Here is a 15,126-nt window from a genome sequence, read left to right as displayed (position 1 = left end):
ATTCCTACATTATCGAGTCCTATCAGGAATTACCTTCAAAAACATTCACAACACATATATAAGAACATTGCAATGCAGTCAGAAGAAAGGACTCACTGTCTCTGATTTACACACATACACGTTCAACCAGACTCACATTTAAATGGGACTCAGTGGAAATAAAATTCAAGGCTAATACTAAAGGAACAAGCACATAATAAATAAGATTTTATGGCCAACGCCTTCTGAACCCCACTTCATCAATCCCCCTACACCATCCTACCCTACCCTCCTTATCTACTCTATAGTGCCTTGGATTCCTGTAAGTGTAATAATTTTCCTTATCACAGAATGATACTTGAATTAAGTCTGTTTAATTAATCTGTGAATTTTATTCAGTCTATATATTTTAGTGCTATATTTTCAGAAAAATGTACTGGTTTGACCCTGAAACTTTTGTTTCACTTCAGTGTCTTCCTGTTTAATGGTGCTCATCAAAAGCAGTATGCATAAATATTAGAAGGCTTTAAAGTCTAAAGTAGCAAATTTCTCAGTAAATCTTGAGAAGAAGTTGACTTTTGATTTCTTTTCCTTTAGAGATTCTTCCAGGTAGTTAGCTACATGTTGGACATAGACAACAAAGATAAATGGGCCGATGCACAGCAGGTAAGAGTAATCTTTTCACCCATACTTACCATTTAAATCAAAAACTTTAACATGACTTTCATGCGCCATGTGCATGGCTTAATCTATCAATTTTATTGTTACATCTTTTTTCTTTAACTCACTGCTTTTGTAAATTTATTTAACATTATTTTCTAAAAATGAATGCACTATAAATGCACATGCAATTACATTTTCATGCTACTGTATTCTTTGCCTTTGGTTTATATATTGACAGCAAGTTAATGAACTTTGTGCTGAGATAATTCACATAATGATTGTGCCCCAGCTTAACAGTGCTAAGTGGCTCCACATGAACTATTTGGTACTCTCTTCTTCCGTCCAGGTCGCTCCAGGCTCTGTGCAATTGATGAAGGTTGTGGAAGATTTTATACACTTGGTTGGTGATGCTCTGAAAGCCTTCCAGAGCTCTCTCATTGTCACCGATAATCTGGGTATGTGTAAAAGAGTGTATATAAAGGAAAGTGGTTAAAGAGAGGCATTATAAAGCCAAGTTTCCATATTTAATCATCACTACTGATTTAGTATGCAGCTGTGAGTGAGTCAATTAGTCTACCAGTGTTTCAGTTGTAAAAACTCTACAGTGAGTGGCCACTTTATTAAGTTAACCTTGTCAACATAATTGACTGCTCAATCACATGTGGCAACAGTGCTCTTTAAAGTAGATGGTAGATGGGTAGCAGTGGATTGTTTGTGAGTAATTTAAAGGCTGAATGAATAGTAGTATAAAGATTTAAGTGGCTTTGAACATGACGTGGTAATGGATCCAAATATGCCAGGATAAGTGCATCAGGAACGACAACCCTGCCTAGATTTCCTTAAATGGAATCACCACTGAAAGAAACATCCTATAAATGATGATCCTGTGGCTGTAAACAGACCATGATAAAAAAAAAGCAGAGGCCGATGAAGGCTTGCTAGACTTGTGTAGTTCATTGTAACAGAGGGGCTACAGTTAAAAAACAGTGCCAAGAGAGACATGCTGTAACTCAGTATACCATATCATGGATATATTATCCCATGACCCTGACCTGGACAAGCAGGATAGGAGAATAAATGGATAGATGGATATGTTTTGAGACCTCCTCATCCCATTGAGTCCTACTCTTGTCATTGGAAAACAATGAGCTATGGATGGAGGAATACAAGATATGGACACTTCAGGGTTTTAAAAATGTCAGCTGTGTCAAACACAGCCCTTGCTGATTGGCACTAATGAGTAAATTAGGATATGGAAAAACCTGTGGATCTGTTATTCTGCAATATGTCTAAAAAACCTTGCTAATTTTGAGTATCACTTTACCCAAATGAGAACGACCTTTTGTCAGCCGGGTGATGCTCTGTTCCAAGACTAGTAAAGGCTACAATGCTTTCAGCTGCAAGTCAGTAAATTCACCTTCATGCAGTACTCTTAGTTGGACTGAGATCATCAGAATTTGCCAGATGATATGGAGTAAGCAGTCTGTCGTAGAGATTACCAGTCAAACTGGAGAGTTTTGAGTCTCTGTGAACCAGTGCCCACGTACTGCGCTCTCAGTTCCTTGCTGAGCACATCCCATGACAGACTAAGGACAGATTTACAGTTGAGTAGGTGTGAACACTAAAGTGGCCATTCAGTGGGTATTTCTGTGCCTTTATGTACTTAAGATAGGGATCTCTGTAAAAGATACTATAAAAATTAAGGTAGTTTGTTTGGAATACTATTTCATAATAATGCAAATATTTAAAACAAGATAGCAGAATTTTTCCTTTGTAGTCAGCAAGAACAGGTGAGTTTATTTTGGATTGTTCCAGTATATCATAGTGCGCATTCCATTACTGTTCATTTTTCAAACTTTTGTAGGGATTCAATTGATACTTGTTTTGATCTTCATTGGTTATAGAGAATGCAGCCTGAGTCTTGAATTGGAAAAGTTGAGTGAGCCAACAAATGTTGTGTATTACACAGCCATTATTTCATGTCAAGTCAGGTTTATTGCCATGTGTATATAGTATACATAGAACAATGAAATTCTTCTTTGCATGTCTTCTTTAGAACAGCTGAAAATAATACAAAACCAAAAAAGACACAGGCATACTCACACAAAAGTATACATAACATCCAGTATAGCATATACAGGTAAAATTCCGTTACAACGAACTGCCAGGGACCTAAAAAATGTTCCGTTGTAATGAAAATTTCATTGTAATGAAATTCTGTATTTGTCACTATAGTGCTTTCTTTAACTTGCGTCCAGGCGTTTGCAATCATTTCAATAGCTTCTTTCGCATTAATTTTAATCTCTTCCTGTCTAAAAGTTATGCTGACAAGAATTTTTCTCAGCATTTCCTTGCGATAATACACTTTCAGGGTGTGACTTATGCCCAAATCCAATGGCTGAAGCACTGCTGTGCAATTGGGTGGGAGGGATTCAACTCGAACATTATCTAAATGTGGAAGCATGTTGTGGGCAGCACAGTTATCAATCAGAAGCTGAATCATCCTTTTGTTCTTCTTCATATTGTAAGGTTTCTGAACTCTTTTGGGATCCCCCCCACTCCCCACCCAACGGGAACGTCACGCTGAAGTGCGTCCGGAAGCACGATTGCCGCATCTGTGTAAGATTGTTTGACCATTGCCAGGGCAGGACAACATCAGGCTCACAGCGGTGCAGTGAGGCACCACAGAAGCGAATCCTTAAAGATCGGGGTCGTGCTATAAATCCCTGTCTTACACCCCAAAACACGAGGCTGAGTCTCAGTACTTTAGCAAAACCAGCTTTATTCAGCTTGAAACAGGAACAGCATGGTTATTTATTGTAGCGTGATCTGCGACTCTTCTATAAACAGACACAGCAGTCAGACAGGGTTATAGCTAGTTTAGTGGCCAAGTAATACTGTTCCCTGCATTTACAACGTTCCTTGCATCACCCATTGAGATCTTTTTTGTTTGCTTCAGCGCCGAGCCGCATCAGAGCTGTGAGCCTGCTGTTGCTCCGGCAACAGATAAACAGTCTTCCACAGACGCGGTGGTAGCACTTCGGGATGCTCTTCGGCATGTCGTCTAGTTGGGGGAGGTCCCAAGAGAGCTTAGAAACCTCACATTTTCTTGAATGAGTGCCGCATTAATAGGAATGTTTCTTGACCGAGCATCACTAAACCACATAAAAACTTTCTTGACGCCTTCAAATGCAGCAGTTTGCATACATTTGCAGCCCGAGATTTTTCTTCTTTCTTTGCTCGGTCTTTCTAGAATGTTCACAGTGTCGATGGCGAAATTCTGAATTCACTGGCAACATCTTTTTTCTTTTTGCCGTAATTGAGAGCTGCAAAAATGTAAAGTTTTTTTTTTCTAATATGAACTGTTATCGTTTTTTTGTGTCTGCCGTTTCTATAGGAGAGTGACAATGAGTTAAATTCCAATGGTTGTTTTTCAAATGTTGACGAGCAATAAGCAAAAGGTATCATTGAAAACCACCAAAAATAAAAACTGCAAAAAAACCCCCAAAAAAACAGTACGCGCAAAGTTCAAAGAAAGACATTTTTTTTTACAGTGTTTCTCTCTGGGGATTGTTGTGCACAACTGAGCTGCGACCACAGAACTAATTGCTCTGTGGCTGATTCATTCAAGCATTTCAAAGTCTTTTGGGCACTTCGTTGTAATGAAAGTATCTGCTGAACCTACTTCGTAGTAACGAGATTTCTATAGACTCGTGTCATATGGGGAAACTGTCGGAACCATAAAAATACTTCGTTGTAATGGAATTTTACCTGTATATTAAATTATATAGAATATATATTTCAAGTATCTATCTATCTATCTCTCTATCTATCTATACAGTTTGTTATGTTACAATATTTATTGTTTTTGTGGTAGACTGTTCAGTGGCCTTACACCTTGTCAGTAGAAACTGTTCTAGAATCTACTGGCGCGAGTGTGAATGGTTCTGTACCGTTTGTCAGAAGGAAAGAATAAGAAAAGCAACTGTGCAAGATGGTTGAGGTCTTTAAAAATTCTGTTTGCTTTTCTAAGGTAGGGAATGTTGTATAAATCCTGAACAGAAGGCATATGTCTTGTATACTTTAGTGCTGCTTCAGGTCATTATTTTACATTAAATTTCCTCCTTTCCAGTACCTTTGCTTATGAGACAGTGAAAGAAAGTAATGTGTTTAAATTGCCAATTTTGTCATATTTACCTCCATCAATAAATATGTCTTTATTATGAATGGTAGTTAAAACAAAAATGAAGCAATAAAATACATACTGCTCTTTCTAGAAATTTCAGCCCCAACCTCCCATATCCCTGTGGCGCTGTTAGTTTTACAAAGGCTTGCTTTTTAAATTATCCAAGTTTATGTTGACACCACTCAGTGACCTCCTTGAACCTTCTACTGACTTGGTGTAAGGTTTTAATACACTTTTTCTTGTCCATTAAATGTTATTCGATTTTCTTCTTATTCTTCAGTCATCACCATTCAGAGGGAACCGGTGTCTGCTGTCTCCAGTGACATTAACTTTCCAATGAAAGGCAGAAGGGGCATGAAAGACTGGGCCAAAAATTCGGAAGACAAACTATTTATTCCCAAAGAGGTGTTTACCCTCTCATCAGCAGGTACTTGGGTGTCAATTATGAAAAAAGTAATTGAGATATTGTACAATTTTATTGAACTGCACACATGTTTTTTTTTCCAAATTACATTTACAGAACAAAGATTAGCTCAAGAGAGAATACTAAAAGCAAATTCCTTTCACAGTCTGAATCGTGATGGCAAATTCAATGACTAATACAGGTAGCTGTTATCATCTTCTTTTACTCGTTAATAATGCAACTGCATTGAGTAAGGATTAAACATGCAAGAGATTTTCAAGTTAAATATGATACTACTAAAAAGGAAAATATAGTATAAATATACTATATACTATAAATGTATTGTGGGTTATAAATTACATGCTACTCAAACATATTGCTGAAGGAGTATACTGAATTTCAATTCTAGTATCTTCACCTCTAAATACTATTCTCATTATATGTTACACTTGATTAGATGTGACATGTAAAACAGCAACTTAAATTACTCAAAGTAAAAAGCATAGTTTTGAAGACTCTCTTCATCTATTCATGCTAATAATAATAGGCTCCATTTTCCAGCATTCACAATAAATCAACCTTCTGATACCAACACATAGTGTAACTGCTAGAGAGTACTGAATCATCAGTGATTTTCCATTATCAAGATAATGTCATGAATTTTCACTTATCCATTTAAAATATCTTTGTGCCAAACAAAGACAACAATAGGGAGGATTTGCTAAGACTAGATATTGGATAATTATAAAATTCTGACAAAATGTAATTTTTCAGGAGTTTTAAAAATTTGGCTCTTTATGGTTGACCTGCTAAACTGAGTTAGGTTGGTTAAGAAGACTGCATTTAAACAAGAAAGTAGCTTAGAGTTTCTGACACTTTACATTACTATTAGTCCTTTTGTGTAATTGGGCTGTATATTGCTGGATTGTGGAGGAGGACCAAGGCATTATTATCTTGTGTAGAGAAAAGACAATCCTTGGTTAAAATGAACAATATTGTGCTAAACAGCAAAAGGGACATGGTTCTTTTTATGAGGAGCTACACTGCCTGAAGTGCTGTTTTTGCAGTATGTTCTTCCATGAACAAGATTACAATTAAACATCATTTTTAGGAGCTGTGTCTTACACCACTATTCTTAAGGAGAACTCTTGACCCTTATAATGGCCAGAATGACGATAGACTATTAGATAAGGCACATTTTAGAGATCTGAGCAATGATGACAAGTCTGTAATGCTCCAAATCAGTGAATCAAATACTTCTTTTGTTTTCAAGTCCTTGCCCTTTCTTTCCATACAAAAAGAAAACCTTCATAACATTTTAAAATGTTGGTTATACTGTAAATATCTTCGGTGCAACATCATGCAGATGTAAATGTGATGACTGCCTCTGAAGACATACGTACAATGCGAGAAGCACCTACTTAAATAGCCATGTCTGTCCATCTGTCTGTCTGTCTGTCTGTCTGTCTGTCCCCATGAAATGACTCATTTCCCAGAGGGCTGATTTTGTTAAAATTTGCCACCCTTATTCTTCAAAGGACGGTTCTCCTGTAAGCTGAGGCAGGACTAGAAATTTTTAAACCAAGACTCATAACATACCTGAATGTTATGTCATATATTCATTTTCTCATTTGTTTTTGTATGTTAAAATTATTATACTGTACTTTAGAGGAGTCAAAAAGTATTCATGTCTGAACAGAAATAATAGGCACAATATGGCTCTGGTTCAAATTCCGCCTGTTGCTACCTATGTGAGATGAAGCAAATTACTAAATCTAAGAAAGCGTAAACTACAAAATGGTACTGCTTTGCAAATTTTAAAGCATCTGTATTAAATATTTTAACATGATTATTTTGCCATAAACCTTTCCATCAATCAGTCAATAGCTGATTGAAATTTACTTCATCATTGACTCTCCGGATGAAAAGACTGCTTGCTATTAAGTTGTACTTCTAGATTGAGAATTCTTATCCAACCTTGACCCAGGAACAGTAACATGTCTGCTACAAAAGCACAGAATGCAACTCTCTAAGAGAAGTTCTAAGCATTAATGAGCTTTATTACTCATTTTAAAATATAATAATTATAACAAAACCAGTAGGGCCCATTTCCGACCTCAGTAACAGTCCGAATAACACCAAAAGAAAGAACATACAAAAACATGCTTAATTAAACTAAAAATAAAAACAACACAGGCATAAATGCAAAATAGTCAAAATACAGATAAAGAAAATCAATACCCTAAGCCCCCTGTAGACCTAACCGTTACAGGAACTACATCCCAGTCTACATGGTGAGGTGGATTACCCACTTTCTGACCTCTCAAAAACCAAAACATAGCAGCCACTGCCTTCCCTTCTCCCTGCCCAGGCTTTAAGAGTTATGTTGTCAATGCTGGGACAAACATTTTGTTTTCCAGGACATGGTTAAGCCCTGTCTCTGTCCTGAGTTGTCCCTTTCCTGTGTGCCTATCTCTCCTTTATCAACCTGCACATCACAACACATAAAGCAAAGACTAACTAACTAAAGCAGTACTCAAAAGTGCTTGATATGAAGAACTATAGTGCTGGGGGAGATCATGGCTTACACACAGCAGAGCCAGCACACTGAATTTTCCCTTACAGCATACTTCATGCAGAGTGTTTTTCTGTGATTCACTTTAGAAAGTGAAAGCAAATTCACAAAATATAGAGACTGCAAAAGAAACAAGAATAGAAAACAATTTAAACACCTGATATTCTCTGCATTGAAAAATCATTAACAAATACTGAGTATATGTTTAGACAGTGTAGCATAAAGTGTCATCAAGCAATCTTTCATACATTTCTAAGTTAATTTTCTTCAATTTTTTACTTCAGTCACTTACCTGCTTAGTTTTTAAAGAGCAGAACATGTGAGCTGCTGTGACTAATGATTTGTGCAAGACACTGTGTAGCTGCATGAGATGTGCATGGGATGGGGCACAGGCAGAAACCAGACTGTTAGCATATAACAAGACCTACCTTTGCATTCTGGTGCAGTAAGTGACCATAATTAACAAATAGAAAATACCATTACTACCGTATTGAATAACAAAACAAAATCTCTGTTAGCTAATTGAATAAATAAATGCACATCTAACTTCATACCTTTCTTGTATGGTAATACTTGTTCATCCACCTTTGACATACTGGCATGCCATGCATTGAAAAATCATGAGTGTACACAGTATGACTGTCACTAATTTAATAATTCAACTCAGATTACCCTAGATTAGAATCAGTGTGAATTGCAAGAGAAGAGTGAAGAAAGCTGCACTAGATACTATAAAGTGTTGTCTGAATGAAACATAAGGGACTAAATGAGGACAAATGTTTTCTTGATTTATCCAAATGCTCAATGGAGAGATGCTGCTCAAATCTCTTTGTATTGAATTTTTGTCATCTTATTGATTTCACCACCACCATTGGTGTCTAAGGCATGCTTAGTCAATTTCTATTTCCTGCTATTGTAACTATCAAATAATTTACAGTAGCCAGTGATCTGCGAGAAAAACACATAAGCACTGCTTCAAAAGCATCACACAAGTATTAAATGGAAACTATATGGGAAGTCTTTAATTAAAACTCTCTTAATACTTAAAAGATACCTTAAACAGAGTTATACAAATAAAACACAGTTGGTCAATAGGTAGAGTGCAAATCTTTTATGTGTTTTGCTGGCAAAAAGATGTTACTTGATTAGTTAATTTAGATTCTTTATGGCTCTACCTTGCAAAAGTTTCTACTTGTTCCTGAACCGTGCTGAGCTTCGGTCACGTCTCACCTTTTTCTCATTACTTTTTCACATTTAAGATATTTTTGCCAGTATTGTCACTTCAAAGAAAGGATTAACGATAAATCATAACTCTACAAAAAGTGTGCAGAATATTCAGTGGTATTCAGTAGACCCTGTTAGTTTTCCAGTGTTGGATGAATACTGAAATCTTCTTCTAGTACTATGAAATATTTAAAAAATTAGCTATCGAGAATGCTATAATTTGGGAAATCTGTATCCTTAAGTACATGATTACCATGCAATCTGCAAAAATAGCCATGCAACCATCTGCTTTTAACCAGCTTCACACAGAGCAGCCTAATGGAAGTGTAATAGTGAGGGTGTGATATATGCAAAAGAAATTATGATGATTATCCATAATTCTGACTTCTGAATGAGCCCGTCTGTCATGCCTGGAAGGGTTTATGAAAGCTGTGTGGTCTATGGGAGTAAGATGTGGCCAATGAAGGTGGGACATGCAGCACAGCTGGATAAAACAGAGATAAAAATGATCAGATTGATGTTTGGAGAATCACTGAGAAAGTAGGAGTGAATGCTAACACTTGGTATGGAAGTGCTGTGTAGAAAAGGATTAAAGAATCTAGGCATGTACAGCGAAAGACAGTGTTGTGTTTAGGAGTCTCAGACATGGAGAGAAAGGTGTGTTTAGCCTCCTAAAAGTTCCATAAAGCAGGCTGGGAAAATCGGCAGACTTTGGCCTAAGCAGGCCCAAATGGGAAATGGACTTTTAAAGTTTAAAAATATAAATAAAGTTCCAATATATATCAAAATATCTGACAAGGGAGATGAACTGTAAAACTCTGGCATTTAGAGACAATCCAAACAGGAATCTTGATAAATTAAGGATTTATTATCAAAAATAGAATTAAAATCTGCACAAAAAAGATAAAAAGGATTTGCCTAAAAGACAACCCAAAGCAAAGAAGTCCCAATGCACAAATCCAAAACCTGAAATTAAATAAAAATCCACAAAACAGTAAATACATGAAAGAAAAGCTATTCCCATAAAACTCCTTACACAAACTCAAAGATCCACTGCTAGCTTTATGATTCTGCCTGTAGTGTAAAGCCACAGGGATCATTGATGTCAGGGTGGCCCTGCCTCCAGGGGCCTCATACACAAAGTACAAGGAATGGCAGCACATTTAAAGAGACAGAACACACAGATAGTAAATAATAAACAAAACTAATTGAAATAACATAAAAACATGAAAAATAATCATTCAAAATGAAAAAAAACAGTTAAAACAAAAGTATATCCAAGCCAGAGCTAAAAGGCCTGGCTGTAATACAATAGACAGAGTATGACAGGGTGAAGAAGTGTACTATAATGGAGGTGGAGGTGGAGGGGGTGAGACACAGAGGGAGGCTGAAGAAGTAATGGTTGGCAGTCATGATGAGTGATATGAACAGAATGGATCTCAACCCATTGGGTGCTCAGTAATGGAGTACATGGGGGAGAAAGGCAACCAGCTTATCTAGGTAAACGTGGCAATTAAACTAGCGATAATGATGATGAACCCGGACAATTTCAATATTTTAGGCTTTCAGTCGTCCAAGGTATTAATTAGGGGTCCCCAGACCTCCAGGAACCCTTGTGTTTGCACTTTACTCACAAATAAAAATGAACCTGTCAGCTATGACTAAATACTACAATTCTAGTTTTCTGAAGTTTTTACCATACAAAAGATACCTCCCTTTCACCTCTAGGTTTTCCTCTCTAGTGGTCTTTGTTTGCTTTCTCTTCTGCTCTGTACTCCATCTAGCTCTATTTGCAGGATCATTATGACTTGCAGTTAGGGATTATTGGACAAATTGAAAATATTTATTTTGTGGGGAGGTGTCACCTGTTAATACATAAAGATCTCAGGAAACACAAGAAAGAAACAGAGCCTACTCTGACCTTAAAGCTGCAAAGTGTATCCTTTGTCAGCTAAACAGATTTCTTCAAGCTGTGTTTCTTCCCAGTAGAGTGATGTTGGTGACATTGTAATGGCCGACCCCTTAACCAGCCGGCAACTACACCTCCAAGACCTGGGGCCTGGATAATTTACTGAGATGAATCTCACTATCAAGCTGTACCTCTAACAAATTACACTTTTCCCCCACAATCGACGGTGTAAATATAAGTACGCAAAAACCAGATGATGTAAAAAATAAACTGATTAAATGTATTAAATGAAACCACAAGACAAATGCAAAAGTAGAAACATAAATATAAATATTCCTCCACCACATCAACAAAGAGACACCACCATATATAAATACAACAAAACCCTCCCTTGCCCCTGTAACATATAACACACAACACAAATAACAAAAATGAATGATATACTGAATGATTATGAACTTGAGTCTGGTTATAAAAACTGTCCTGAATACGGATGACTGAACTAGTGGTAAATGAGTCGTTTGAATTTCCCGGCAATTGGAGCAACCTCACCATGATTCCTTGGCGTATGGTGGATGGCGAATCGACCCCGGGGTCTCAGCAGATGAAGGATGAAAGCAGTCCGGCAAAATGAAAAACAAACTGGTACAAAGGCGCGATGTGGAAAACAGCAAGTAAGTTGATACGTGGTTGAAAACGAATGGTCTCGCTTCTCCTCTCTTCTCTCTCCTCCTCCTCTCTCCTTTCTAATTACTTAAATAGTCCTTGTGACGGCTGTAATTGATTAATTAAGAACAGGTGTTTTCCAGGTTAGAGGCTGTGTGGTCTTCTTCCATCATGGAGACGGCATTTCCTGATACACACACATAAACAGAAAACGGGACAATGGAAACAAGACGCACTTAGAACTGACATTTAACAACACTAACTATGTAGCCCCGCTACAAACCCCCCCCCCACCACATCCCCCCCCCCAACCTTGGACAAGGGAGGGCCGAAGTACGGCTTGAGACTGGCCACATGGATTGTGTCTAGCTTGGAGTCAGTGCCGATACCCCTTTGGATCTGGAAGTTGACTGGACCTGTTTGAGATACGATTTTGGCTGGACCTAACCATTTAGGCTCTAGCTTGGCGGAGAACCTTTTGCTGGCATCCGAGAGATGGTGAGCTCTAATCCAGACCAAATCACCTGGCTGAAAGTGCGCTTCCTTACGCCGGGCATTGTACAACTTAGCATGTCTGGATGTCGAACTCACCAACCTCTGTTGGATTCTTCGCCGTAATTCCTCTGGTTTAAGTAAGTTATTGTAGCTGGTGGTTTCTGGACTAGGGGCTCTGGGAAGGAGTCGGTCAAGCGGGCCCTTTAGCTGTCTGCCCAGCGCAACCAAAGCAGGCGTCTCACCTGTGGCTTCATGGACAGCAGTGTTCAGGGCAAACCGGAGCTCGGGGAGCCATTTATCCCAATCCTGATGGCGTTTGCCCACAGAGGAGGTGATCATGTTCTTCAGGGTCCGGTTCACTCGCTCTGTCATGTTGGCCTGGGGATGGTAAGCTGTTGTCAGGTTTTTCTTCACTCCCCAGGCTGCATAAAGTTCATCCAATACAGAGCTCGTGAACTGCGGACCCCGGTCTGAAACGATGGTCTTCGGCACCCCTCAGCGGGTGAAGATTTCGTTCTTCAGGGTGGAGCATATCTTGTTGGTTTTCACAGCTGTTAATGCAAACAGCTCCACCCACTTCAAAAAATAGTCGATCACCACCATCAGGACGGTTTTCCTGGAGCTGGTAACAGGAAATGGCCCCATCAGGTCGACTCCCAAAGTCTGCCCCCGGTCCATCAGCGATTGTCGATTGTAAAAATCCTGCCGGTTTACCAGGTGGGTTTTTGAGCTGCTGGCAGGTTACGCACTTCTTCACGTGGTGGCAAACGTCTTTCCGGACAGACGGCCACCACGCAACCCCCAGGATCTTCAATAAAGTTTTTGTCCTTCCAAGGTGACCACCTAAAGGACTGTCATGATAATGACTCAAAAAGTCGGGGATGAGCTCTTCCGGGACCACTAGTTGGTGTTGCAGACCCCCAAGGGAGGATGGAGTGGTCCTGTACAGAACCCCCTGGAGGTCCACGAAGTGTACCCGGTCAGTATGCTGCTGCTCCAGTCCCTCCCTGATGTTCTGGCAGAATGGACTGGTGGCTTGTGCTTGAGCCAGGTCTTCAAGGCTTCTTGGCAGAGGGAGGACCATCTTCTTTGCCTCTGCCAAACAAACCATCCCCGGTGGCTCTGACACCCTGGACAGAGCATCAGGCACGATATTGCCACAGCCCTTCCGATAGGTCACCTTGAAAGTAAAGTTCTGGAGGCGTAATACCCACCTGGTTAGACGGGAGGAGGTCTTCGGGTGATTAAATACCCAGGTCAGAGCGTGATGGTCTGTGTACACTTCAAATTCAACCCCCTCCAGATAGTGTCTCCATTTTTCCACAGCCCACACAACAGCCAAACACTCTTTTTCAGCCGTCGAATAATTCAGCTCAGCGCCGTGCAATGCTCGAGAGGTGTAAACGATAACGTGTTCAGCCTGGTGGATTTTCTGAGTGAGCATGGCGCCAAGCCCCAGGTTGCTGGCATCTGTTTGTACCTGGAAAGTGAGCTGCGGAGCTGGCTGGGCCAGAACAGGTGGCTTTTGAAGATGGCTTTTTAGTTGCTCGACTGCGTCCTGGCACTCCGTTGTCCACTCCCACCGGACATCTTTTTTTCTTAAGTTGTTCAAGGGAGCCGCTATATCAGCCATCCTGGGGATGAACTTGTGATACCACCCCACTAACCCAAGGAAACGTTGTAAAGATTTCAAATCTGTGGGCGTGGGGTAGTCTCGGATGGCTAAGGTCTTCTCGGGGTCTACAGCGACCCCCTCAGATGAAAGAATGTGCCCAAGGAAGTGGATGTGGGGTTGAATGAAGGTACATTTCTTCATGTTCAGAGTAAGGTGCGCTTGATGAAATCATTGGAAGATGGTGTCCAAGTCCTGGAGATGTTGTTTAATAGAAGGGGAGTAAACAATGACGTCGTCGACATAAACAAAGCAGATCTTGCCTATCAACCCCCTCAGTACTTGTTCCATGAGCCACTGGAAGGTGGCCCCAGCATTTTTAAACCCAAAAGGCATGACTTTGAACTGGAACAAGCCTTCAGGGGTGATGACTGCCGTCTTCCTCTTACTCCCCTCGTCCATCGGCACCTGCCAATAGCCACTGCGAAGGTCTAGTGTGCTGAAAACTGCAGCTCCATGCAGTGACTCCAGAATCTCATGAACCAGGGGCATGGGATATGCGTCCAGGCTCATCTTTCCATTAACCCCCCTGTAGTCCACACAAAAGCGATAAGTTTCATCCGACTTCTTCACGAGGACCACAGGGGACGCCCAGGAGGAGGAAGATGGTTTGATTATACCCTCGGCGAGCATTATATCAAGGTGTTCTTTAATTATGCCCTTCTTCAGTGGAGAAACTCGGTATGCTCAGTGCCTTACTGGAATTTCGTCCGAGGTGTGGATCACGTGGGTAACTCCATGGGCGACTCCTAATTTTTCAGTCCACACCTCGGCCCACTTCTTCAGCACCGGCCTCACATCTTCGAGCTGTTCCTCCACAGGGGCTGCCGCCGAGGTGCTTGCGTCACTCCTCACTGCCACATAGAAACCAATGAATTTTGAGCCCAGATCTTCTTTTGATTTATGTATGAATTCGCATACCCCTTCCCCTGGCACCGTATACCCCCTGGGACTGAGATGGATGGTCATCCTCATGGTGGTTAAAGAGTCCAGCCCAAGGAGTAACGGGAAGGACAGGTGCCGGTCATCCAGGACATACGTATCCATTTCCCAGGTGGTGGAGAGTACACTGTACCTCAAGGGGACTTTGCCCAGGGCCCTGTGTTCACTCCCATCTGCCAATACAAATCGGACAGAAGGGGCAGATGTTAAGTTGTCTGTCGGTCAGCTAATCTTCTTCCATATGCTTGAGTGGATTAAGGTGTGATGGCTCCCTGTATCCACCACCGCATCCACCTGCCACCCCCGCAGCTTCACTGGGACGATCAGGAGGGACGTACTCACTTGCATGATGGCGAGATCGGCTTCCGACCGGCAAGGTTTGGCTCGCTGGGATTTTAGGGGCTGGGTTTCT

The 15,126-nt window shown here is 40.3% G+C and overlaps 1 protein-coding gene across 11 annotated transcripts in view; it reads left to right on the top strand.

Moving 5' to 3' along the window:
- The window catches only part of adgrb2 (adhesion G protein-coupled receptor B2), a 1,003,794-nt gene that overhangs the window by 520,233 nt on the left and 468,435 nt on the right, over positions 1 to 15,126 (top strand). For all 11 annotated transcript variants that reach the window (XM_051919045.1, XM_028818906.2, XM_051919049.1 and 8 more), the window contains 3 exons: positions 577 to 645; positions 989 to 1,097; positions 5,109 to 5,255. In XM_051919045.1, the coding sequence (XP_051775005.1) occupies positions 577 to 645; positions 989 to 1,097; positions 5,109 to 5,255 (325 nt within the window). The remainder of the gene's footprint in view (positions 1 to 576; positions 646 to 988; positions 1,098 to 5,108; positions 5,256 to 15,126) is intronic.

Source organism: Erpetoichthys calabaricus, chromosome 14, assembly GCF_900747795.2.
Source record: "Erpetoichthys calabaricus chromosome 14, fErpCal1.3, whole genome shotgun sequence".
Lineage (NCBI taxonomy): Eukaryota > Metazoa > Chordata > Cladistia > Polypteriformes > Polypteridae > Erpetoichthys > Erpetoichthys calabaricus.
The sequence above is the reverse complement of the archived record's forward strand: the minus strand, read 5'-3'. Positions and strand labels throughout refer to the sequence as shown.